The sequence below is a fragment of the Anticarsia gemmatalis genome, chromosome 2 (assembly GCF_050436995.1).
Source record: "Anticarsia gemmatalis isolate Benzon Research Colony breed Stoneville strain chromosome 2, ilAntGemm2 primary, whole genome shotgun sequence".
Taxonomy (NCBI): domain Eukaryota; kingdom Metazoa; phylum Arthropoda; class Insecta; order Lepidoptera; family Erebidae; genus Anticarsia; species Anticarsia gemmatalis.
In genome coordinates this window covers 2,271,586-2,299,305 of record NC_134746.1, presented here as the reverse complement: position 1 = coordinate 2,299,305, position 27,720 = coordinate 2,271,586, and the positions used below count along the sequence as shown (strand labels likewise).

At 36.7% G+C, this 27,720-nt stretch overlaps 2 protein-coding genes across 4 annotated transcripts; one reads left to right on the top strand and one right to left on the bottom strand.

Annotated features, from left to right (window-relative positions):
• The first annotated feature begins 19 nt into the window (after window positions 1–19).
• On the top strand, window positions 20–16,125 carry mus101 (mutagen-sensitive 101). The gene is made up of 24 exons (XM_076123860.1): window positions 20–238; window positions 554–705; window positions 1,046–1,178; window positions 1,453–1,560; window positions 1,969–2,228; window positions 2,614–2,789; window positions 3,172–3,269; window positions 3,387–3,503; window positions 4,353–4,580; window positions 4,927–5,116; window positions 5,740–5,877; window positions 6,707–6,891; window positions 7,322–7,488; window positions 7,954–8,153; window positions 8,418–8,627; window positions 8,750–8,869; window positions 9,174–9,323; window positions 9,794–9,945; window positions 10,557–10,658; window positions 10,965–11,175; window positions 12,440–12,576; window positions 13,045–13,245; window positions 14,105–14,328; window positions 14,703–16,125. The coding sequence occupies exons 1-24, from the start codon at window positions 149–151 to the stop codon at window positions 14,893–14,895; spliced, it is 3,942 nt and encodes a 1,313-aa protein (XP_075979975.1). The 5' UTR covers window positions 20–148; the 3' UTR covers window positions 14,896–16,125.
• Window positions 16,126–16,183: 58 nt separating this feature from the next.
• On the bottom strand, window positions 16,184–26,386 carry LOC142979133 (uncharacterized). 3 transcript variants are annotated; one of them, XM_076123913.1, is made up of 5 exons: window positions 24,245–24,263; window positions 23,806–23,977; window positions 22,485–22,651; window positions 18,426–18,592; window positions 16,184–16,833 (listed from the first exon to the last, which is right to left on the bottom strand). In XM_076123913.1, the coding sequence occupies exons 2-5, from the start codon at window positions 23,972–23,974 to the stop codon at window positions 16,638–16,640; spliced, it is 699 nt and encodes a 232-aa protein (XP_075980028.1). In that variant the 5' UTR covers window positions 23,975–23,977; window positions 24,245–24,263; the 3' UTR covers window positions 16,184–16,637. The 3 variants fall into 3 exon arrangements, with proteins under 3 accessions (XP_075980028.1, XP_075980018.1, XP_075980010.1); XM_076123903.1 differs by lacking the exon at window positions 24,245–24,263 and adding an exon at window positions 24,158–24,176; XM_076123895.1 differs by lacking the exon at window positions 24,245–24,263 and adding an exon at window positions 26,309–26,386 and having other exon boundaries at window positions 16,185–16,833.
• Between the last annotated feature and the right edge of the window lie 1,334 nt (window positions 26,387–27,720).

Below are 27,720 nucleotides of genomic sequence, written 5' to 3'. Positions count from 1 at the left end.
TAAACGATGGCGGTAAATTCTTCTTTCAACCGTCATCTGTCTAAAATTTTGTAAACAACAACCGTGGTGAGGTTAACAGTTGAATATGTTCTAAAATAATGTAATTTGAGACCTCAAAGATTATTAAGTGCCTGGCCAATTGTTGAAAATGACTGAAGATATTAGTGTTACATTCATAATTCCGAAAGACTGCCGGGACGAACATGAATGTTCGGAGGATATGCAACTTGCCTTTGTAGTGAGTAAAAGTTATTTTCTTTCACAGGTTTAAAAGAATTTTCGAGAAAATAAGTAAACGGTTAAACAGTTTATGTTAAACATTTTTGTTAGGAAAGGAAAAAATATATATAAATGTTATCATAATGAAGTTATAGTTTATTCGTACATTAACACGACTTGTATGTACAGGTCAGCTGTTTCTTATCTCTGAGCATCAACAAGCTCTGCTAGCTTCAGGTGTAATTGTGTAAACAACAAGACTGATAGGATTAATGTTAAATTTCGATGTATATTTAATTTTCTTTTCTAAATCGGGTGTATTTTTGTCTTCTAGACGTGTGAACAGCATTGTGGCGGTGATCTTCAAGCGCGATGGGTGTACGAAACCCAGTGGAAGAAGTTCGATGGTCTTACAAAAAGAGATGTGTTTGTACTCTCTGAGTTTGAAGGACCTATGTATGAAAAGTTACAAGCTACTAAGTGTTTGTAAGTTGTTTTTAAAACCATTATCCTTTTTGTATAATATTATGTGATTAAATATTACAATACAGTCTTGGACTAGGCTGTCTACTAAATTATTAATTTTTAATTAAGCTTAGGGATTGGGCTGTATAAGACTTATGTAACTTGTTTTAAAATCCGTCAAAACAAATTTATGCCTCTTCTGTAAAAACAAGTATGTTTCTGTCTAAGCTTGCCTGTTCCCTTATCAAATGCACAAAAAATCCTACATTAGTAGAAAACTACTATAGTATTAAAATAGTTTTGTTATTTATTAACTGTTTTTATTGATTGAAATATATTCTTAGATAACTTTGTGTTACAGATTAGTTGGTCCAAGATGTTTATCATGTTGTCTAACAGAAGGTACTCCAATACCATCTGGCCCAGAGCCAGTCTTCACAATAGCTATGAGAGGTTTAGTAGTCACTGCCAGTGGACTCTCAAAACAACAGAAGGTAAAGTGTCTATTTAAATATTTAATTAGATATTCAGGTAAGTATGTTAAAAATATCTGAGGAAAAATGTTTATGTTAGCTGTACATATCTCTCTATTGTTCTTAGAGGAGATCTCTTCCCCAGCAGTGGGATACTTGTATGTAATGTTCACCTAAATAATTCAATTATTACTTATTTAATAGGCAATATTTGCAGTTTATATAATATGTCACCTTAATCCTATGAGTTATAAATATAGATTTTATTAAAATAGTCTATATGTTATTTTTTCAGGAGAATATAAAGAAGAAAGTTCATTGGATGGGTGGGATATACAGCACAGTGTTGACAGATGATACAACTCATTTAGTTTCTGATACTGTACTATCAGATAAATATGTTGTGAGTATTCAATGCTGAGAACTGTGTATATGTCCTCAGCAATACTGAGAATTACTTATTTCAAAATTCTCAGTTTTAGTCATAAGTTACTATATTTTTGCCTCTTACCAGTCATTGAACCTAAGTCCTCTGTACAGTAATGTAACGACACAATCTAAAGTATGTTTATGTTTAAGACAGGTGTTATATGTATAGTACTAGCTGACCCGCGCAACTTCGCTTGTGTCATATAGGAGAGAATGGGTCAAAATTTTCCCTGATTTTGTAACATTTTTCACTGGTACTCTGCTCCTATTGGTAGTAGTTGACTTTCTTAACCACTGAATGTGAATCCCATGGATCTTCTCTCTGCAAAATCTATAACAATATCAATTCTAAACTCACCTAATAAATTACCTATCTTTACAGAAATCAGTAGAAAAAGGCATACCAGTAATGGCAATAACCTGGATAGAAGCAGTCTGGGAGGCATCCCTCCGCCTCAACGTTAGTGGTTCATCTCCAGACTTCTTCATACACAAGTTACCACCATTCACAAACCTCCAAGTAACCACGTCCGGTATCAGTAAGAAAGAGAAACAGTTGATAATGAAGCTAGTGAATGAACACGGTGGAACGTTTTCAGGAGCTTTTCAAAGTGAGACTACAGATGTTGTTGTTTTGACTAAGTAAGTGTTAAAAATACATCTCTTTATTTCAGCAGTTATACATTTTATTTAGCCTATCTATAGTGAAATTAATACTAGTCTTTGCTCTCCATACGCAAATAAATTGAAATAATTAGCATTTCCGCTTAGGGCAATTTTGTTATTTTGTGATAGATTTTTCTGTTTAACTTGAAACCTAAGGGACCTAAGATCCCTGCAGGACATCATACTTAGTGCTTCTCTACAAAGGCCAGACAATTTGAACAGCACGAAATATTAATGAGAAATAGTCCAAATAAAGATAAAATGTTGTCAGTGTTTGTGTATTCCACATTTTATCACAACTGATTATTATTAAAATTATAGTATTTGAGCTTTAAATAAGACCTTATATTCTTTTCTTCAGAGAAGGAATAGGCAGTGAGAAATACAAAGCTGCGTTAGAATACGGCAAGGCGGTAGTACTGCCTGCGTGGGTGAAAGATTCAGCGGCTAAAGGAATCGCGTTACCTTTACTAAAGTACCGAGTCACAGGTGCTTCTACATCGTCGCCTCTCGCCGAGTCAAGACTGCCTGATATGAGTGAGTTCATAAGTGTTTCAAATTTATATTAAAAAATGATTTAATACTGCTTCCGTCGCACAGTGGTTTTGGTCGCAACGCCGCTACCATTGCGTAGGGACGTCGTGGGTTCGAATCCCACACGGAACAATTATTTGTGCGATCCGCTAAATTGTTTCGGATCTGGTTGTACTTAGTGTCCGTTGTTTGCATGTTTGTAAAAGTCCCCGCGATACAAGAGCAAATTTTAGTAGGGGATGTCATTAAAACGAAAAAAAAAAAATTACCACATTAAGCTTTAACCTCCGAAGTTAATGAATGAACGATTGGTTAATACCAGTTTCTGTGTACTGTTTGAATTTGGATTCAGTCAGTGTAAGCATTTATTTATATTTTTTTGTAGGTTTGAACTTCTCTCGGATAACCAATTTGAGACCACCCAGTAATTTTGTAGACGAAACTCGATCTGCCGATGTGTCTGTAATGTCTGGAAAAGTGAAGGTGAGAGATTATAATTATTCTTCTACCAAGTACACTACTGTTTTTATGGTTACCTTATTCGTGGGTGTAAAGTTGTTTATTACATTTATTTAGCACTTCTTTTGGTTTATGTTTTAGCTTACACAAGATACGAAGAAGAATGATACATCCATAGACAAGGAAGTGTTGACCGCTTTCGAGAATTTGGATATGAGTCTTATCAAAAAGGCTGGACCTATATTTGATGGCTTCTGTGTAAGTGCTTAGTGATATTTTGTTAGCTGGGAAAACTTTTATTCAGTAATTGTAAACTTGATAATATAAATAAATAAAAGTAATAATAATAATCGGAGGACGGATGCTGAGCGTAAGATGGCTAGTGGGCCAGTGATGCCTGAGCCTAGCAAAGGCGCGTGAGCTGAGTTTAACGTCCAGCGAGGCCTCTCCGTCCTTCAGCCGCTCACGTCCCTGTTGCCCCCTTGTTGCTATTGATGCGACTTGTTTAGGGGGCCCAGTTTGTGAGTTGGCAAGTCTCCGCCTGCCATTTTCACGTGTTTTCAACATTGTCGTCGGCAGGCGCCATAGCACCCGTATTTCCCATATTTTCCCGATCCATCAGCACCCCACCCAATAGCCCCAGTAGTTTATTCCTGTAGTTATGTCATAGTTCCCCGCAGCCCGGTGATTGTCCTTGGGAGGATTTCATAGTGTTCACAGGGATAATCACCGGATTGTGACACCTTACATATTTTTTGCATATTAAAGCTGTCTAAATGGGCCTCTACGTGTTGGCTTCGGCCCCACGCACGCCTTATAAAAGTCCGGGACTCTATAGTCCCGAGATGTTAAACAGACATACATAATAATAATATAATGATAGTGACATATGTATATCAGTTTCGTTCGTTTATATGAGCGAAATAAATACAAAATTGCGCGCGTATTTAAGTTTACAATAGTTACGATATATCTACTTTTTACACATAATTGCATATGTCAAATTATAATTATTTGGTTTGACAACACTATCGGTCATCTGTAACCCCATTTGAGACATAAGTTAATTGTATAATTTGCTACTTAAGTAATAACTTTACCCTTCAGATCTGGGTGGTAGGTCTGGAAGGTCCAGCTCGTGACCGCGCGGGCGCCTGCGTGTCTCGCTGCGGCGGAGTGCGGTACGACGCCGCACACGCGCGCGTCACTCACGCGGTGGCTGCTAATGTTGTAGCCGCCCGGCTCGTCTGCAGGGAACTGCCGAATGTACCTGTGTTGAACCCACTGTGGCTGGTGAAAAGTGTTGAAGCTGGGAGGGCGTTGGAGGAAACGCAGGTAAATACATATTTATCGACATGGGTATAGGTAGTCAGTATGTAGGGCACAGAAGTTATTGACCTTAGGTCATGAACTTAATACTGCCCTTACAAGACATTTATATGATCTTCAGACGACTTTTTTATTTGATTTTACTTCGTATCCATTTTTAATCTTAATCAACTAGAACTTGAAACGAAAAATTTACTCTTAAATTCACATACACAATGCAGCGCTAATATAATGCTCCAGTCTATAATAATTTCAATTTCAACATTATTTACAATTAAATTACATAGCCTGAACATTTTAGATGAAACACAAGTACAAGTTATCAATTCTCCTTTTATATTTTTCTCCTCAGTTCCTAATAGACACAAAACCGAGTACTCCAGCTAAATCGGCCCGTAAGCACAAGTTAGAAGCCGCATCTCCGATGAGCAAGCGTAACTTAGCGTTGTTGAGACGCGGCCCGCTCGACCTGCCGCCGCCTACTACCCCCCGCCTCACCCCGGATGTGCAGCAAGATGAACTTGTCAACCATTATTTAAGCCGTGAGTATATTAAACTTAAGTTTTGTAACAGATTTACACAGTAATATTGTAGCAATAATAGACAGATGATTATTTAATGGCATATTTAGTTAGCAAACACACCAAAGCTACCAAATCACAAGGTTATTCTCAGTGGTTCTTTACAGTTGCGAATACCCTAATTTCAATATTGTTTTCAATGATGTCATAAGGGGTTCTTTAAAATACTTTAATTTGAACACATAGGAGGAAAAAATTTCATTGTGCATGTTTGCCTAGATTAAGGGTTTATAGCACACTAGCTGACCCGCGCAACTTCGCTTGCTTCACATAAGAGAGAAAGGGTAAAAAACCGTTTTTGTAACATTTTTTGCTGCTACTCTGCTCCTATTATTTGTAGCGTAATGATATATAGCCTTCCTCGATAACTGGACTATCTAACAATGAAATAATTTTTCAAATCGGACCAGTAGTTCCTGAGATTAGCGCGTTCAAACAAACAAACAAACAAACTCTTCAGCTTTATAATATTAGTAGTATAGATAAAAACAGCATGATTGTTACATGCAAAGACAACTTTTAAGGGCTGATAATGCGCCCGTTGCCGGGTTGACTATAGGTAAAATGTTTGTTTGTTCATGTAGAACACATGCCAGAACAGGAGAATGAGAAGAGTCCAGAGCCGGGCCCTGCTCGCAACGTGACAGTGCGACAAGAACAACCAGACATTACTGAGGACATGGCTGAAGATCCCACTGAGGAAATTGAACAAATATTTAGAGGTAAACGCTAAACAGAAATCATAATGTGAACAAAATTTAAGTAACCTTATAGGTAAACTAGCTGACCCTCGCAACTTCGCCTGCGTCACATAAAAGACAATGGGTCAGAATTTTCCACGTTTTTGTAACACTTTTTACTGTTACTCAAAAAAATATGCCTTTTTTCACGAAAAATATTCTCAAAACTATTTATAAGTATCTCTTAATATAACGAAATCGCGCTAAGGCATATCCGCCATTAAAACAGTTGCCATGACAACGGATTTTTGTTAATTCAGTGTCATTATAATATTGATTACCCGCGACTTCGTCCGCCACCTGAATTTTCCCGGGAAATGCGTCATTTTCCCGGGGTAAAAAGTAGCCTATGTCCTTTCCCGGGTATCAATATATCTCCATACCAAATTTCATGCAAATTGGTTCAGTAGTTTAGGCGTGATTGAGTAGCAGGCAGACAGACAGACAGACAGAGTTACTTTCGCATTTATAATATTAGTATGGATGATAAATCTTTGCATGAATGGTAAAGGCCCGTTGTATGCGTTTCATGAACATTTTAATGTTATTCTTTGTTCTGTTATTATTCTGTTGTGTTATTCTTTTTCTTTTAGTCGTTTGGTTTTCGTTTGTCTCAAGGTAAAGTTAAATTAAGTATTTTTTTAATTCTCCAAAATAAGACTATTTGGGGAATTAAGTACTAATAATAAAGAACTTGCGCCATCTTTGATTTATCTTGGAGTCAGTATGTAGATACAAAGGACCTTTATCATCTCTCGTTCCTTAGCTTCAATGCTGCTCTTATCGCTAAAGCTAAATGCGTATATTTCAGGTATTAAATTCGAAGTGCAAGGTCTAGACGATGAAGCGATATGTGAGATAGGCGCGGAGGTATCGGCCGCGGGAGGGACTCTGGTGGCCGCGCCTGCCGGCGGGACCCATGCGCTAGTGCCGTTAGATTTCGATCCTGAAGAACTGCTCACTAAGAGCGCTGAACCGATCACTGTGTTCTGGATTGTGAGTATATTAAGCTATTATTTGTTGATATAAATTTAACCCATTGATGTCCCAATCCCGGAATGAGGGAGGAATTATGCCTTAAGTCCACTACGCTGGCCAAGTGCGCGGACTTTGCATACCTTCAAGAACTTTTCTCAATGTTCCTTCACCGTTAGAACAAGTGATAATTATTTCTAATACACACATAACTTCGAAGTCATTGGTGTGTTGCCTCGGGTACAAGCCCTCGACTACTTGCCTGGGAGGTGCAATTTAAACCACCACATCGAAATTGAATGATATTTCTTAATCAGTCGAAAGCGAATAAATAAAAAGAAAATAATTTCAAGAATTTTACGCAGACTTATTTTTAATCCCAAAAGATCGCAATATCATTGAACGCAATCAATATTACGTATAAAAACTACAATATATTTTTCCCTTACAGAAAGACTGTCTATCTCAACAAGAGTTGGTTCCAATAGAGTACTACCACAGGCCGGTGCATGTGACATGGAACAACTCACCGTTGCACGGAGTAGTTGCCAGTCTGAGCACTTACAGCGGAGTTGAACGAGTGTACTTAGATGAACTTGCCAAGTTGTTGGGAGCTACGTGAGTATATGCATTTATTTTTGTATGATTTTGTACATTTTAATGATAAATCAATGTTCTATGTTACACCTATCGGGAGATTTGAGTTTTTAGGATTAAATTTACATAGAAATAGGATATAAATAGGTTTGTTATAACAATTTTTATTTAAGTCAAATCAGGCTAAAATTTGTTCGACAAAAAGCCTAGAAGCAAAGGTTTCAGAAATGTGGCTGGTTATCAAAACAATGCATATCAATATTTATTTTATACTAAAATAACTCACGCCGGTTGTATCTATGTAAGTGAAAGCGTCTAAGAAATGCGTAAGAAAAAATTACACAAATAATATTAGCTTGTATTACATATATTATATGTATTTCTTTCGTATATTCCACAGCCACACACAAACAAAATTGTGTTATCCTAAATCAAGCTCAGTTTTAGAACCAGTGTACTTAATAAATCTTTGTTTTAATTTCACAGTACCCAACTGAGATTCTGCAGGCGTAACACAGCGAATGCGCTCGCATCAACACATCTAATATGTCCGACGGCAGTTGGTGATAAGTACATGGGCGCGTTGAAATGGGGCCTGCCTGCTGTGACCGCTGACTGGCTGCTACACTGTGCTAGGGAGGGAAAGCGACTGAGTGAGAGGGATTATCTAGTAGGAGACACGAAAGGTAATGATAATAAACTTTATAATAATATGTTATTGGCTTTGTCTATGAAGCTATAAACTTAGTTTAGTTTGTGACCGAACTTTATGTCACCCACATTTTTTTTTCTAGAAATCTGTCCCAATTTAAAATATGAACGGTAACAACAGTAAACAGTCAAGGCAAAATAATCTGTTTACATACATAAAATAATACCGACCGAATTGAAAACTTCCTCCTTTTGAGGTATGAGTATTAACGCTTTAATATTTCCCCTCTTGTCCACAGCACCCGAACCGCCAATCGAAGAAGAAGAACCTATCGAAGAGGAACCTCAAGAAGAAGAACCAATGGAGCCTGTTATGAACGAAGCAGACAAACAAACAAACATGAGTACAGACAAAGAGAACGCGATGTTACCGCCTGTAGACAGTACCGTGCCGCGCAGAACATCCGTGCCTAGTAGAGAACACACGCCTAAAGCTAAACTTAACAATGGTAACGTACATATAATACACGAACTAACCAAAAAACAGAAGAAGTAATTGTGTGGACATATTGGACATTAAAAGATAGTTGTAATCTAGACTTTATTATATTTTTCGATATTTTTTGTTTAGATGCAGATGAGATGTCTCCCGCATCTCGGTACATAGCGATGGCGCGACAAGGTCTACTCGGCTGCGACTCGCAAGAAACACCCAAACGGGTGCACGATCTCAAAGAAGATGCTAGACAAGGTAACTAACTAACATATTACTAAAGTTTTTGATTGAAAGTGAAATAGGACTCGGCTAGATTTAAATATTTTTCTTCTTGCCTTTTTGTTTGTGGGATTTTTACGTATACGTACTCGTATACGCTCGTGCACGTTTGTATTGCACGATTTTATTCGTATTTGAGTTGTAAAAATACATTCCCTGTATTGTACTAGGGATGTAGCGTTATCATTATAGTTTAGTTTTATCTATACTAGTAACTTACCAACTATTAGACTAGATCCAAATTAAATTAAATTATAATTATATCATATCTTAAACGCAGGTGGTGACAACGCAGTCCGCACTCCGCCTCTAGAAGATGCATTATCCACTCCGAACTTGGCCGGTCTCAGTCCCACCACGCGGCGCCGGCTACAGGCCGTGCGGCGCGGGGAAATGCCCTCCGATCCTATACGGACACCTAATGATCCTTGTGAGTATTATGTCTATGAATTCAGTAACCTCATGCCACGTGCCTATAGCGCATAGAAGGAGGATTGTACGAGTAAAAAAGTTGTAGTCTTCATTACTAATAGCTTTTCCCTTCACTACCGTTTTGTCAGTTTTATATTTATTATGCATAAAGATGGTCCTGTTGGTAAGTTATACGTTTGATATAGATCTCCCTCAGCGGCTTACTCTCGTATCAAACAAATGTAAATAAATATTACACAGTTGGAAATTATACAAAAGAAGAGGAAAAATTATGAAGAATAGAGCCCGAGTATATCCTACTTTAAATAATTGCGACACGCTATTGTATTTTCTTCTATATTGTCTTATTAAAATTCTAAGCCAGTTCCAAGCTAGTCTATGATCGATACGATACGACGAAGTTAGTAACAACGTGAAAATGAATGAGTTTTAAGCAGAAACTTTATAATTGTATCTTTCTGTTCCTAGTCGATAAGAACCCATCAACGCCGGACAGTGCATTCGGTTGCGCGTTACGTCCGGGCTCCGGCCGAATGTCGCCCGACGCGAGGAAACGCTTGTGGAAGTTTGTACACGAGCTGCCTACTAAACAACAAGAACCTGTACGAGATAAACATACGGTAAGATGTTTAAAGACCTGTACCGCGATTCTCTACAACTATTGGCCATTGACAGCCAGGTAACGTACGAGAAAATTTGTATAAAAATCTGATCAGCGCCTCTAGCGGGTGCCGTAGGAACTAGTTTTGCAGTACATTACAAACTTTCGAGACTCGATAGTACCAACTGTAAAGAATCACGCTATTCTTCACCTGGTTCACTTGCTACCGCTTATAGTAGCGAAATCTACATAGTGACGCGGTATTCTGTTTATACCTAAGCGGTTTCCACAAAAGAAGTTTCGGAACCTTCTCCGAATGCTTAACTGTCTTTTTGTCAATATTATTCTATGTGATGTTTTCTTGCTACTACAGTACTGACTAAAAAAATAACTAGTCCATAAAATATAAGTCTCAGAAAATTTATTTGTGTAATTCATGTTTTCAAGCGGCTAAGTTTAAATAGAAAGAAAAGATGCGTGGTAAGTTTATAGTTGTAAGCGTATTTTTGTTAATTATTTTATTCTTTGACATTTTATTCAAATTATTACGATCGTGGAATGAAAAATGTTGGTACCCGTGGATTTGATATTCATAAATAATTGAATGTATACTTTTCTGTTTACACACAGCCACTGTCAGAGATCCGCAACAGATTCTTAGCTCAGTTCAACGGTGATGCGCCCACTCCACCTTCAGAACATACGGTCGCGCCTAGAAAACTACATTTACAGGTAAACAATTAACGATATTCTTTTCCTCTTATCGTCTCGAAATGTTGAACGCTTTCCAACTTTCTTTATTTCGTTATACCCATAGCAACACATCAAGATAGCTTCATTACTATTAAGTACTGTTTTTTTTTAATTGCTAACAATTTATTTTACAAAATATCTACTGAACGTGTTAATGAACTCTTAAAATTATCTTACAAAAACACTTCACAATATTTCTATGTATTAAAAAACATGCTCACTAGAAACCATAAATAGGACTCTATATGTCTAAGATTCGCTGACCTACGACTATATCTTTTATAGGAACAAGCCGAAACCCCACCAGCAAAAATAGCGAAAACGTCAGACAACCAGAGTCCCAGCAGCTTCAGCACTCCCATACAAGAGTCTGTATCGACGCCAACATTGCCGGCGGCGGTGGACGCTCAGCTACAGCGACTGAACGCCGCGCTCACTGGACGACTCAGCTCGCAGCGGAAACGAACCCGGGACTCTGTTAATATACCACCACCCGGTAATTTCTTTATTTATAACGATTTTTTTCGAAGGTGTAGGCAGAGGTGTCAAATACACCCACATTTTTTATAGTCCCATGTAATAGGGAATGATCCTGATGCTATATACCGGGCGTAATATTAAACTCCTAGCTACTATCGGAATATTTAAATTAGAAAAGTCATAAAGAACTTTGCACGAGTTGGAGATCGAACCTGAAACCTCGTGATCAGCGGCCGACTACAGAATCAGTAAATATCACCACCAGGTAAGGTAACTTAATATTAAAAAATAGCAAAAACGTCAGACAACCACAGTCCCAGCAGCTTCAGTACTCCCATACAAGAGTCTGTATCGACGCCAACATTGCCGGCGGCGGTGGACGCTCAGCTACAGCGACTGAACGCCGCGCTCACAGGGCGACTCAGCTCGCAGCGGAAACGAACACGGGACTCGGTTAATATACCACCACCCGGTAATTATATAAAAAACTGTATTTACACAAACTTAAATCAAAAGTCACTTACGCTAGAAGTCCGGTTCATTAAAAGTCTCCTACATTAACGATACCTCACATTTAAAGTGTTTTACATTTAAGACTCTCTTTAACATACTTATATTATCTATTATTTTCGATGACATTAGAATAATTTTGAGAAAGTTTTATGACGAACTATAATAAATTAAATACCGACTATCTTAAGATTTTTATTCTTTTCTTGTCGTCTATCAAATAGTTTAGTAAGTGTAATACCATTTTCGAAAGCCCATTAAATGCACCAACTTTTAAGGGTACATGCCGAAAAAGCGTAGCACAATTATTTTTCAGGACAGACTGTCAAAGTTGAGTGATAATATTAGAAATATTTTCAAGGCATAGTTCGCCATAAAAGGGATATTTTCAGAAATTCCAATGAAGTTGTGTGCAAATAATGAATTGAAGTTTGTAGTAGCGTTACTTAGGCATACTCCACACAAAAAAAGAACTAGAAAAGAAGTCATTTGTAGCCACAGTAGACGTAAACTCATCGAGGGTGGCGATATTACAAAAATGGTTGTCATTTTAAAACTACATGAGATAGATTTTTTTTAAATACATTTTGAGAGCCGACACAACTCGGCCTAGCTCAGGTTTTCGTTTTGACGTTGAGTTTTGGGACATGTTGTATAAGAGAAACTTTACGTCCACTTAAGTGAAATTAACTAATATTGTTTTTACATTAATCATCATACAAGAACATTTAAAAATCAGCAATATTAATAAATGTATTGTTTCATATCAGCGCCCGACTCGGAGCCTGCGCCGGAATCTCAGCCGAACACAGTGGGATGGGACGACACGACGCCGGCGCAACAGAACGCAGAGCCGGAACAACCGTCTGTACAGATCAAACGATTCATGCTCTCTTCTAATGTTGATGTGAGTATTCAATATTACTAAATAATGGTTTGTAATGTGAAAAGAACTGTGTCTGTTTTTATCTTAGCGGTAGAAATTTATTTTTTGGCGGTGTGATATGCCAAGATGAAATATCAATGACTTTTTTTCATGACTTACGAGTATAGCTTAGCTAGTCCATCTTTATTAATTAAGAAACCGGTCTGTTAATGCTAACCTTTAGCATGGTTCTTGACTAAACTGCGGTCAATTTTTTTATTTAATTTGAAATAGAAGCAATATGCGGTCATGAAATTTCACGTCGCCTTATACGACTGAATTCTTCGACTTCACATCGCACCAAAAAAAAACAATCACAAAATATACATTAAATCTTCGACGTTATCTTGAAACTACGCTGTCATGCTTTATATTAATTGTTATAGATTTGGCCAGGTTGCACTGGCCGGGAGCTTGTAATTCAACCTTGAAATCAATTTCATATTCCAGAATCGTGAGGATATTATAACAATGATCACCGAGCTAGGTGGTCTAGTATGTGAAGGAGCTGAGCTAGACCCTGAAGCGACTCACTTGCTGTGCGCGGCGCCGGGCCGCAGTGAGAAGATGCTGGGCTCCATCGCCGCCGGCCGCTGGGTGCTGCACCCCTTGTATGTGGTCAAGAGTCATGCGGAAGGAAGTTTCTTGGCGGTATGTATCCCTCCTATGCGAAAGTAATAGTATTTCTAAGAATATCTAAAAGAAACTATTTGTTAGAAAGCTGGTCAAAATTTGGATGTGAAAAAATAGACCGTCTTATTAAGTCGGTTAAAAAAACGCGCGAGATAGGTGCTTTTAAAATTATCTTTATAATATAACTAGCTGACCCGCGCAACTTCGCTTGCGTCACATAAGAGAGAATGGGTCATAATTTTGCCCGTTTTTTAAACATTTTTTACCGGTACTCTGCTCCTATTGGTCGTAGCGTGATGATATAAAATATCCTTTTTTTTTCACGAAAAATATTCTCAAAATTTGCGCTTAGCCATATCCGCCATTAAAACAGTTGCCATGACAACGGTATTTTGTTAATTCAATGTCATTATAATATTGATTATTCGCGACTTCGTTCGCCACTTGAATTTTTCCGGGAAATGCGTCATTTTCCCGGGGTAAAAAGTAGCCTATGTCCTTTCTCGGGTATCAAAGTATCTCCATACCAAATTTCATGCAAATTGGTTCAGTAGTTTAGGCGTGATTGAGTAGCAGACAGACAGACAGACAGACAGACAGACAGACAGACAGACAGAGTTACTTTCGCATTTATAATATTAGTATGGATGTGTTGCATTGCAAGCTTCGATTTTGATTAAACGAATATACTATGGTATTTATTAAGTCCAAAATTATTGTCGATTTATTTTCCTATAATGTGTACAAGTCGCGAGTGTAAAAAAATCGTTGTTTATATTCTTTCTAACACTGCATTTATTTTTGACTGTTTCATACCAAATTCCAGAACAGAATTACAACTACGTACTATACTTTTAAACTAACTTTCATACCACAGGAAGAAGAATTCGAATGGGGCAATCCATCGGCGACATCCCTCCCACCGCTAACAGGGGCCGAGCGTACTCTCGCTCGTTCCGCTCACCGCTGGCGATCAGCGCGGGCTGATGGTACCAGCGGACCGTTCTCCGGCGTAGTAGCGCTACTACATGTACCACCGCCGAGGAGACGACTGCTGCAGAGACTGGTCACTGCTGGAGACGGACTCGCGCCTGATGATGAGTGAGTATACCCACTATAACCAAAGCTCAGTGTACATTCGCCTAACTCATTGTTGCTCAAACTGACTGCTCTCGGCACGAGCGGATATCCATTTTGGATAAACAAGCTAATAGCTATTGTGAAGTTTGTGTAATATTGAAGTTTCACGTCTTCGTTAAGCAGTGAAATGTCGTCTTCATAGTTCGTCGTCGTCGCATAGTTACTGCAAAAGAAGTCAAAGGAAAAATTAGAAGTATTAACCTGCCTTGTAAATAACTTTCTAAAATTACTTGTTTATACATACATACATAAAATCACGCCACTGTCCCATAGGTACCCCTGGCAAAGATTTATATTCGTTGTCTTGATCACTAATAAATAAATGTTTTTTCCAGACCGCCCTACACGAACGAGAACATAACAGTGTGTTTTGCGGACATCAAGCGGTACCCGCTCTCAGACCGCGACAGTGCGTGGTTGATATCTAGACGTATACCAGTGTGCGCGCCCGTACTACTGAGCGCGTACCTCACTGATGAACCGCCGCCCAAGCCTGATGACCACTGTCTGCCGCAGTTTAGACCTTAACTAAATGTGCTAAAGTTTAATTTTGGACTTGTAAAGGACATTATTGTGTAAATAATTCTTCATCAGAAAAAGATCCGGGGGTTTCCGTAGCCTGTCCTCCTTAAGGGACTCATATTCATAATTTAGAAACCTGGATTAATCACTAGACATTTTAGTTCAGGTTGACGCCTTCTGCCCCCTCACCTTAACATTTCAACACCCCCTAAGTTAACGATTTTAAACTTTCGTGACCTGTACAGATAATATTATAATGTAACGGGTCTTAAGCGCGATGGAAAATTTAAGGTTAGAATACCTTATTTGTTTACCCGACGTTTCTCGCCCATACGTATCGGACCTGCCTAAGAAACTTGAAACCTAAAAACATCACAAAATTCCTCCCCCAAAAAAATACGCCATACATAATACAATTTGCTTGTGTCATGACGGATGTGAATATCATCTCACCCGAAACTTAGTGCTTTCGGGTACACTAGTTATATTCTTAAATAATATAATACGTGCGATATTGTTCATCACAATTTGTACCTTAACATTAACAATATAAGGTTCTTTATTATACTATTTGACATCACATTAAGTTGATTTGATCCACTCTGTCAAATACCTGATACCTAAAGATGAAAAGATTTTATACACTGTAACTAATGGTGCCAAGCTTACTTACTTAAAAGCAATAATTATGTAAGAACGCTTTTTAGAAATGCTAGATTTTTTTAATAACTTATATATAAAAATAAATACATATACTTAGGCTTGCTAACACGTCAGGTTTTCCAAGATAAAATGGTGTTCGCGTAATCCGTATTCTATTTTATATTAAACATGCAACGCGAAAGTTTTAAAGTTATGTGTAGAGATATTCCGAAACAAATATTGTGTTAGAATCTTTATTATTTTGGCAAAAACAGTTATAAGTAGTTTTGTAAACTCTTTGATTTCGATGATTGGTTTATAGATCAAGACTAGTGCAAAAGTAAGACGTTTTATATGGTGTGAACTTTATTTCAAGTCATTGAAGTTCATTATTATCAACAGCTGTTATTAAAAGAGCGAGTTGCTTCAATTTTTTAATGTACATTACGTTTTCTTTTTGTTGTAAACCTAATCTATAGTCTATCGTAGTTAGTTTAGTTTTAATCTATGGTTACTATGTCACTCGACTGAAATGTAAAAATGTATAGTAATTAAACTATTTTGTGACAATAATAAAAAAGTATTATTATATAATTTGTAGTATTGTCTTATTTAATCCGCCTAATTAGTAGGATAATAAAAACAAATAAATTTCTTAACATTTTTTAATAACAATTATAGACATTCATACATTATTACTTACAAAATAACAGAAAAACTATTGATCGAATTTAGTTAAGCTACTGACAGCAATTTAAAAAAAGGGCGACGAACGAAATTCATCTTTAGTTTCTACTACATAAGACTGATATTGGCATAATTTAAAACTGGGTGGTGTGCTTTACATATATAAATAATATTTATTTGTCTAAAATGATTTATATCAGTATAAAAATCTATTTTAAAGTAAAGATCTAATCAAAACATGTTCAATAGTCTTTGCATGAAAGAGTAACACACCTAACTATCCTATAAACTTTCACATTTATAACAGCTGTATGATACCAAAACATTCTCTCTTAAATTACAGCAAATAAAGTCGATTTTCCCTTTCAATTTGTTTTCTCGCAAATACAGTCAAATTTCGTCGTACTTTAGCTTCAAAATCAAACATATTTCTTGACCATAACCTTAATAGATCTATTTTCATCGGCTGGGTAATCCAGTCCTGCTTCGGCGAGTTCTTTCCATGTGACTGTCAGCGCTGTGGAGAAGCCAGCTCGTTCTGCGCTCTTCTGAGACGCGGGGCCCGTGAATACTGTGCTTGTACCTTTTACACCGTTGTGGAGAGCTAGAGGCTCTCTGGAAAGAGAAAACAATTTATTGTAAAAGTTGTTGTCAGTTTTTTATGAATATTTAGCAGCGAGTTACTTATGATAAGGTGGTTTAAAGAAGACAAACTACTAAAGATGTACAGTACCCACTACAGTAAGTACATTCAGAATTTATTCGATTCGGATTTTTTTTTGTAAATTCACGTGTATGCTAGTCTTATATGTGCGTGCACTTTAAAACGTACGCATGATTAAGTATACGTGTATCTAAATATGTCGGACTTATCGACATACGTTATACTGCTTATAACTTAAATGGGGGTTTATATGGGTTTTGTTAGGTATTATAAGTTCGAATCTTTAAATCTCGAAACATCCTGAAACCTCGGCATTAATCCTTCAACATGTGTTAAAGGGCTCTAGGTCCTTAGTTATGTGACATACAATAATTTGTATTTGGTACTATTATTAATTAGCGATTTATTTTCTTTTTAAACAAATTGTCACAGCCTGAAAGGAATCAACTTAAGCATAAAGTTCGTTCACTGGAATCACGAGTCTTATGATATTTGAATCAAATCTAAAGAATGCTACTAAAAGAAATAGATTCGAATACAGAATGCCATAAAGCACTAGCCAATAGGAAATCAGTAAGAAAGCCTCTCTTTCCTAGCGACTCTGCTATTGGGTGGCGCACGCGACGCCGCCACACTGCTCTGATGTACTTTCATCTATCCCGCCAGTGCAGTACCGCGAGAACCTGTGCCCTTGACACATTAAAATTTGTCAAAACATTCCGCGCGCTAAAAACTTGATTTTGAGTAAATTTTTCGCGAAACGGACGCTTACTTATTGCTTTAGTTATAAGTGTAAATTAATAGTAATATCTAGTAACTGTTGTGTGATGAAGAAGTTTCATTCAAGTTTAAATGTTTACCTACCGGGATAAGGACGCCATAGTGTTGATGGTTTACCATTTTTGAATTTTGGTTAAACATTCGGTTTGGTTTCAGTTAATGGTTTTTGCTTTAATTTGTCAATACAAATAGTAATTTAGTTGGTAAGTGTACTGCGACAAGGTCGCGTGTGTTGAGATTTGTAGGTGGTTTTGATATTAGGTAGTGAGTGTTTGTGTTATTTTCGCAATGCCTAAGCGCCCTATGTGATTAGTGAGTATTATTAAATAACGACACGTAAGTTATAATTACTCGTAAGTAGGTAATGAGGTGTTGGATGATAGTGATAGTGGATTAGCGGACTACCCACACGAAGTGTCAAGTGTCGTCACAGGATCGAGTTTCGCAGGCCTCGAACTTGCGAGTTGGCCGCCGTTGCTCCAGCGTACACGTAAGTAATAGTTTATTGTCATGGCGGGATGGTACGTATGAATGAATGTTTGAACGGAGTGATACTGTTTTAATTGCATCAATTTATTATGTAGTAAGACGTGTAACTTTTTTTTTATTAACCAATTTCGGATTGTCACTTGACTACAGTGACTTCTAGCTTTACCCATGCATTTTACGAATAATGCCGACATAGCGGCTGTTGCCTTACTTATAATATAATTAAAAAAAACATTTGTATCATAGAAATGACAATAGACATTATTAAACTTACCTAGCAGCTAATATTCTTGCACCAAGCTTTGCCCCGCGGTAGTCCCTCCTGACGACTAAACCAAGCGCGTACAGAATCTTATCAATTCCCAACCACTTGAACGGGTCCAGTCTATCATCACACACCTTCAACGCTCCGTATACGTTGTTCCATGCTTTGCCTTCCACCTGAAAAAGTAATAGAAATATGCATATTCATGTCATACAAAGCGATAGTATTTATGGGTGTGTGATCGACTAACCTTCTTAGTCATAAACACACTATAAACCTATTTTAGTTAAAAAACTACTATAATATGTTTTCTCTTTTTCATTTCGCTAAGGAGTGAATGAAACAAAACATTTTATAAGCCTTGCATAACTTCATATATTTTTATGAATAAGAGGGTAATTCTATAAACGTAAACTAAGTACGTAGGTAAGATAGACTTTTCATAAAGTCCATGCAGGTGAAGCTCATTTATTATGAGTGAATATTTGGTACCATGGGTGACCCGTTAAGGTGGTCACTTCATCAGTAACAACGCAAAAAAATACCTCACATAACATGCATAAAGCGATTTGAAAGTCCCTAACCCGCACTTGACGAACATGATTGACTTGCAAGCCAAAGGGCGTTTGTCCACCGCCGCCGTCACCGGGCCGTCACCGAGAACAAGATTATTTCGGGCCGAGTTTAATATGACGTGACGGCGATCGGTGACGACGGTTTGTCCACCGCCGCCGTTACCGAACCGATTTCGCTGGTTTAGTTTGTACGGTGCGACGGCGATGGTGACGGCAAGTTCATATGTGTTTTGTATTGCCGGCACATCGGCCCGTCAAAATCTTGGCGACGATCTAGTGATGGCGGCGGCGGACAAACGCTGTAACCCGTGTATCATTCACTAAGAATGGAGACGCTTATCAGGAGATTTTGTCGCCAAAATTTCTCCTTGTAAAAGCTGACTTACATAACAAACATTTATTGAGATAACCCGGTTGCCACCTAGTTACATATACTTAATTACACAGATTCAAAAACTTATCGTGTTCAAATAAAACAATCTTATCTTATTTGCAGTTTTTTTTATCTTATGCAGTATCTAGTACATTGAGATGATGACCGTCAAATTTTGATTGCTATGCGGATTTTAAATAATCCTTGAGGATTATTCTTCGACACGTGTAGATTGCGAATGGCAATGTACTTACATATTATTATATCGTCGCTGCGCGTGCAAGACCGCGTAAGAGCAAAACGCGCAAAATTGTAATATCGTGCCCTTGTGCCTTTGTGTTTACAAAGTGCTCTTACGCGGTCTTGCAAGCGCAGCGACGATATAATAAGGACATTTTATTATTAAATACAGCTTCAAAAGTCGCTGAACATATTCAATCTTTCGAAACCCTATATTTGTAGTATTGCATATTATTCCACCGAGGAAACATCTGACGGTGATTGAAATGATTAATTCCAACGAATTCTACCTGATTTTGTATTTATTAACATTTGGTAATAAAAAGGTTTAAAAAAAAATGTGTAAAGCGACTAAGGAGCTGACTGTACCAACCTACGCTGAATAATTCAATAAGACTGATCATTTCGTTTCGTAAATCTGTACAATTAAATTCAACATTCATCCTTTCTCTTCCTACCCATTGGACTCATCTAGTTCTGGGGTCAGACTTCAAGGCAGGTCCCTAATACCTAGTTTTCGACGAATATGAATATGTCATCAAAATAAGGTATCGACTGCGATTGTACGCCATATCGTTTTGTCGGAGCCCTTGATAAATGAGATGAAGTACAATAACCAAGACGATGACCGACCTTGTGAATCACTTACCCGCTCCGGCCTATTTATTAATGCAATTAAATTCCTAACGATCTAACTACGGACTAGAGGCGCTAGTCAACAAAATTGTAGTCATGGGAGGAGCGAGGAGTGTTTACAACTACTGATCACGAGGTCTTGGGTTCCAATCCCGGGTCTTAGTATTTGTTTTTCTGACTTTACTCCTTACGAAAATAATCTGGTATACCTAAATTTTAGATTATTTTCATAGTTGCGTGTTCCGGAGTTTAGACATGTACGTCCATACGGGTATAACAGGTTATAAAAAAGATACACTCTTTCCTTATTCATGTTTGAAAGATAAATTATGCCTGCATATTTCATAAATTGATCACGTTTTAATTCTTAGTAGGTAGGCACAATATGATTACATCGGATATGCACCTGGTTAATAGGTATAAGAATAACATACCTTTACCTAGTCACAATATCTTGTGTTACTTAAAGTTTTGCACAGATTGTTATATATAAGGTTAAATGACTTCGGTAAAAACCCACAACTAATGGAAATCCAAAGTACTAAAATTATTTTATCGTTTAGATTTAGGTAGGTATGTGTTAGTTCGAAGAAAATAAGGAAATCTTGACTTAATCTGAGCCAGTCCAGTCAAGAGTATTTACTGCCGCGTAGATATATAAGTACCGGTTTAAAGGACATTACATCACTTGAATATCGAACGACACATCTGGGGGCACGGAAGTGCCCCCGCAAGTCGAGCAAAAAAAAGCGGCACGGCCGTAACATCCTTTTCTCGAAGCAATTCGGGCTATTTTTGACACCCCTAAAATTTCGTTGTGGATCAAACAAGAAGCCTGGATTTTCAGCAACTAATCAGTCATTGTATAAACACGGTATATTTAAAATTTCAGTCAATTTGAACCAGTAGTTTAAGAATGACAACTTGTTAAAATTTTGAATTTTGTCACTCACTGATTCACTGATTCACTGATTCACTGACTCACTGACTCACCGATCATCAAAAGTTTAAGGTACTTCTAGCCGACTTAGAAGCTTAAAATTTAGAATACAAATAGGGTTTAGTGTCTTAATCATGGGAAAAATTTAATATTTTCTAATTTCGGTCCAGTTTTCTAAATACACCAACTGCAACAATAACTTTGTAATCCCATATAAATGTATAAGATTACAAGGTTACATTTGCAGTTAATGAATTATTATTACTGTAGAAAATAAAATAAATAAGTGTAAATAGGTACCTACTATATGAGGCATAACGGGAGGGGGTATAGGGTGGGTAAGGGTCTTTAGCCCATGAAACTGAACAACATTCCCATAGGAAAATATGTTGAATTATGAAAAAATACGTCTTTCCATACAAATTGGACTTATGTTCGCTCTACAAAAAGAAGTGAGATGCCATCAAAAACATTCTGTAAAAATCTCAAGTCTCGCCGTAAAAAGTTGTGAGATCTATATAATACCAAGTCGATTAATCTATTTAGTCTCTACTTAAAGGACCTTCTGTCTTAAGTTATTACGTATGTTATTATCATGCCAATTTAAAAAAAATACCTTTAAAACAAATAGATCGACTTGGTCATCGCAAGAAAACACAAATTCGCCATTAACATTTCAGGAGCATTAACTTCTCGTCGTGCTGTGTAGTGTGATACATAAGTACTAATAATCAAATCATGCGATGGCCAGGTCAGTCTATTTGTTTTAAAGGTATTTTTTTTTAATTGGCATGATAATAACATACGTAATAACTTAAGACAGAAGGTCCTTTAAGTAGAGACTAAATAGATTAATCGACTTGGTATTATATAGATCTCACAACTTTTTACGGCGAGACTTGAGATTTTTACAGAATGTTTTTGATGGCATTCAGTATACAGTGTGATACAGTATTGCAGTATAGCCCACTATCAGAAGCGGCTGTATTTGCTATAAGATAAAAGTCAGGGATATTTACAAAAATCTTCGAAAAGCATAATGCTAAATTTAATTACAATAAATTCAGTTGTTTTGCTGTAGGTAAAAGATTAGCAGACGGACATTTTTTATGAAAGTTTGGATACTGAACAGTCACAACAAGTTACAAAGAATAATGATAACATATTTAGGCTTACTACACATTATCCAAAGGAAAACGCAAAACCTAATGTTGTATGTAAACCCGGTCGATCGAATAAGTGAGCGGAGTCGGTTTTGTGTGTGTGTCGGTGAATTGAATATGTTTGAACCAAGCTTTACTCACCACGTCATTAACTTCTTCTCCTTCACATATGACCAGGCACACGTTCAGCGCCACAAGCTGACTCTTGCCATCCTTCTCTTCATAGCAGCCCAAAGACATCCTCTGTTTAAGATACCCTCGCCAGAACACTTCTATACTGTCCATGCTTTCTTTGTCGTTTGCCAGGCCTGGAGCAAACGGGAGTAAATCACTTTTAGGTATTTTTTTATCTATTTTTATTGATAAAAACCTAAACAATAACTGCCTGTTCGGGGCCTTTGAAGATTATTTAAACTGCGATACCTACTATAGAAGAACGTGGGCTTAAAAACTGTCTTAACTTTTTGTGATGGACACACAATATGTCGAGGAGTTTTTGGCCTAAAGAAGAGCCAAACCGCTTGCCGGAGTGGTCCCTCTTAATTTTTAGGTGCTACCAGGTATCTTCTGCTAGTAATTGTTGTTTATATAGAGAAATAAAGTCCAAACAATATATCCATCAGTCAAAAAAATCCTAATTTTATAAGATTTAGGTTTCTATTTCTATACTACCGAACGTAGACGAAACTCATTTTCCGCATTGTGAACAAAACTAGTTGTTATTACAGCTTAAACAAATTCATAGCGAGTTACAAAGTATACAATTTCGCGTAAATATGAATACATAGTGTATTTATTATCTCATTACTTTTGCTTCTGCCATACATTTTAACTGTTTAAGAACAAATAATAAACGGCTCTTTACAATTGAAACTTTGAAGGCCACGGATGACATTTTCAACGAATATAGCTATTTAATATAATTGCGTTTTAAAGTTTACTTTAGTTATGTTAATTTTAGCAAAACTGTTGCTACTCGAATTATAATATTTAAAATTTTTAAGATATCTACTTTTCTCATTATGTGTGTTTAATTTGCAACTAAACTAAAGTATTCAGTATTTGGGACCAGTCTGTTATTGTTAGTACATTTTTTAACAAAGAACTAAGTTAATAATAACTTGGAAGCCAAACAAGACGAATTATGCTTAAGGTCGTTATTTAAAAATCTAGAATATAATTCAACAGCCACATGCATCTGTACCATAAATACTATAACAACCATAGAATAAATGTATTAAAACCGACGCCCTGCATTACTTTTAACTAATATAGGTAAAATCTTAAGCAAATGGAGATAAAAGTCTGAAACAAAATCATGCCGGATTGTTTACTTCGATTTTTACTTTCTATGCCGGAACGCCTAGCCGGCGGGAGAGCCCGACAGACCCCTGCTTCCTCCCTGGAGCGGGACATGCAGCATGCATTTTCCTGACGAAAAAAATTGTTAACTATTACTCACCGCAACTAGCACAAAGAGCTTCATCTGTGCAAAGATTCTCCATGAGGATCTTGAGGGCCTCTTCATCATCTTCCGGTCGAAGGTCTCTGATCACCCAGTTAACGCCATTGGACTCCCACGAGTCCCACACACGTGGGCAAGACGAATCCCACACTCTTTTGAAACCCATTTTCTGAAAAAGAAGTGTGAATTTATAAGTTTTTAGAATTTATAATTGGGTAGACCTCGTCTCGAATTTTATATTGTTGAATATGGAGACGAATTGCGGGTCCAATTAAAAATTCTCCTGTTTTGCTATTTAATGTTCACTGATTTCTCGGAATATGAAATTTGAGGTCGCAGGCCTACGTACTTAAGGTGTCGGTCCTCTGACTGACCAATCACCGGTCGCATCGGCTAACTATATCGGACTATGAGAGTGATGAAATAGAGAGAGTACCTGTGTAGGTATATTGCACACACTTGGATACTATATATACAAAGTCCTGCACAGTTGGCTGGTTTCAATGATACTGGCTGCCGAATCAAATCGAGCTACGATATGTAAACTCCCGTTAAAAGATTATCTCTTAAATAAATATTGACTCGTGTAGTTGCTAAGTGTTAAGCATTGTATGGTTTGTTTGTATTATTTATAAAGATGTAATGGCACTTTACTGTTATCTTATTAAATCATCACGTTTACATTATCTAAGTGGGATTGACTGCCTCTGTGGTGCATAGGTCTCGAGTTCGAATCCTGGTTCGGGGCAAAGACTTTTCTGAGTTTTTCTGCTATTAGTACTAGAAATTAGTAAATTTCTCAGAGATTTCAGAGTCTAAGACCTCCGTGCTTCGGAAAGCACGTAAAACCGTCTATCCTACGCCTGACTTTTCACTGGTCGTGTCGGATGAGCCGTCCCGCCTATGCTATCATAGGCGGGCGTTACCTCCCTTACTATTAAGGGAATAGAGAGTGTACTTGTGAATTGTGTACACACTTGGACACTATAAATAAACTCCTTACCGATCGGCTGGTTTTAATTAAATTGCCCGCCGGTACCGAATATCGGCCAGGAGGACATTATTATTTATCATTATTGGTTTGCTTCCGCTACTGTTGATGTTTTGTGATCATATTTACATTACTTTGATTCTAATTGTTTAATGAGGTAGCCAAAACACTTAGCAAACAAACATCGAACACTTATAACGTTAAAAGATAAATACGGTAGGTATTATGTCAAATAATAGATGACCCTGAATAGTTCTCAAGAAGAGTTTTCCGCAAGTCTTAGAATAACAATAGGGATACAAATATTTGTATTTGTTTTGATGATCCCAAGTTTTAAGTATGTAACTGGTTTCACTAATCTTACTAATATTGTAAATGTTTGGATGTACATAATGTTTGTTTCTAATAACGCCAAAACTTCAGAACAGATTTTAAGGAATCCAGATAGTTTAGCACCTAGGTCCTAGATTAACACATAGGATATTTTTTATCCCGGGAAATCTTTTCGCGCGGATAACGTCGCAGGCAAATTCGAATTACATAAATCGATGATTATTTACTACATAAAACTATTAATATCATATTTAAAAACAACTATCGTGTTCTGTAATAATGATTAATTACTCCTGCACAAAATCAAGTACCTATTATAAACACAATAATGAACCGATTATATTAAACGAACGGATACAAAGTACAATTATACTCAGAACAAGTTCTAGGATCACACATATTTATATGCACTGCTGGTCAGTGCCGGTCTAAGTTGTAAGGTAAATAAGTATCCTTCCATTTAAGTACATTTACTATAAACTTGATTTTGTTTATAGACATTGTCGATATCCATGGTGAGAAAGTAATAATATATGTGATGAACTGTATCTAGATAGTTACTAAGTACATAGTCCTGTACGACACATTTTTCACGGACGAATTGTACTAAATCTCGAGAATTAAAAGCTCACAGAAGCCTCTCTACTATAATAAGTGATAATGCATAAAAAATAAGCAATACAATTACTTAACTCTTAATTAAAATTCAAAACAAAAATGTAAGTGCTAATGTCTAGAGGTCAAAACATAAATAGTAATTATTATTATACCACACAAGATCCTATCATAAAATTACATTTATACTTCGCTTCGTTTTGACTCAGTTCTTGACCTTCCCGTCGCAAAAACGCAAGTCACTAAAACAATGATTGTCATATTAAACGATACTAAGATAAGATAAGAAAATAATACACGAACACTTTACTATCACAAGTATTAGGTCGGGTAAAAAGTCTTTTCGCATTATAGTATGTATGAACTTGTAATAAAATCTCTTTGGCTTCAAGAATCACAAATGAGTACACGGTTCATTAGGTTTCTTTCAGTGAGCGATTGAGGTACACAAATATCGAACATTTTTGTGTAGAGAAAAGATTTTATTACAAGTTCATACATACTATAATGCGTAAAGACTTTTTCCCCGACCTAATATTTACAACACAATTGATAACTCACATCTAGCCAATGATACGTCTACTCGCGTTCACGGTCCGCCGAGTTGTGCCACAGCTTCCGTACTGTCTTCCCGTTTGCTGGCTTTGACCTAAATTAAGTGATATTGTTTTATCTATGTATATATTTAAAGGCTAGGTTTACACGGCGCGAAAGTAGGTGTTGTTTTATATTGATAGACAGGAAAGGTTTTTTGTTTGTTTGATAACATTGGGACTAGATGTTGAAATTTTTTTATTTACAATATCTGCACTATATAGCAAATAGGTCTATAGCTTACCATAATATAACTATGGTCTGTAATAGAGGAATAAATAAAACAGCCCAGGAGAGCTATACAATCATGTATCTCAGTTGACAACTTTTTGAAAGCCTTTCTTAGATTATAGTGATTAACACGTTGCGTCGAAACAGCAATATACAGAATCATCTGGTGATCATTCATCATTGATGATTTGATGTATTGTCAAATAGCTGCTTGCTCAAAAAAAAATTTTAGGTTTCTTTTATTTATTCGTTTACCTCTGTTTCCTTATTTCGTTATTTTTTTCATGTAATGCTTAAAAAGTGAATATTTAATGTTGTGTTTTTGAAATGAACAAGTCCAAATGAAACGGGGATTATGGAAAAATAACTTAAAACAATGTCACCATAAAACATTGCTTAATATTTTTTTGTAAGAGTTTAACTGTGGATGGAGCTGTATTTAGTAGAATAGGGGGACCCTCTTTATCTGACGCATATGGTACCAAAACAATAATATCATTCAGCCTAGCCTTTCTTCCAACTATGATGGAGTCGGCTGCGAGTCTCACTGGATGCAGCTGAGTACCAGTATTTTACTAGCGCCTAATAACAATGGGTAGTAAACAAGAGATTAAAATCAAACCACTTAGTTATGTCAATAAAGATAGGGATGCGGCGAAATAAACGATTATGTAAATTACTTAGATAATATATAGATAGGTACACTTGGCAATTAAATGTAGTTTTTACTACTTCCAATATTTTTACTTTCCGTCAGATTATATTATTATATTTATTGTCAGATACCGAGAAAATCTATAAGAGCATTGACGTATTTAGTATTGTCAAACGAACCTCAAAACCTAGTGATTAATAACTTAAAACAATCTGATAAGCTTTTGAAAACAATGCGTCAAATATAATTAGACATTATAGTTGTTATATAACGCGTTTATAGCACGCGCCAAATGACTTTGGGTATCTGAATGTAACAGCAGATCTCTGCGTGCATAATTCAGTACTATATACTTGGATGTTTCAATGTTTGGACGGATGTTTGTAAGTCAATAATGCCAAAATTACTAAACACAATAATAATATGTTCATACGAAAGGAATCGCGGGCAAAAAACAAAATCAAGATAGTTGAGGAGAACGGTTAAATGGAGA

Coding starts and splice junctions, on each gene's coding strand:
- mus101 (XM_076123860.1), top strand. CDS start 149: ATGACTGAAGATATTAGTGTTACATTCATAATTCCGAAAGACTGCCGG. Junction 2,229..2,613: donor GATGTTGTTGTTTTGACTAA/GTAAGTGTTAAA, acceptor TCTTTTCTTCAG/AGAAGGAATAGGCAGTGAGA. Junction 11,176..12,439: donor TGTTAATATACCACCACCCG/GTAATTTCTTTA, acceptor GTTTCATATCAG/CGCCCGACTCGGAGCCTGCG.
- LOC142979133 (XM_076123895.1), bottom strand. CDS start 23,974: ATGGGTTTCAAAAGAGTGTGGGATTCGTCTTGCCCACGTGTGTGGGAC. Junction 22,652..23,805: donor AGCTCTTTGTGCTAGTTGCG/GTGAGTAATAGT, acceptor CGTTTGCTCCAG/GCCTGGCAAACGACAAAGAA. Junction 16,834..18,425: donor GCAAGAATATTAGCTGCTAG/GTAAGTTTAATA, acceptor TTCTCTTTCCAG/AGAGCCTCTAGCTCTCCACA.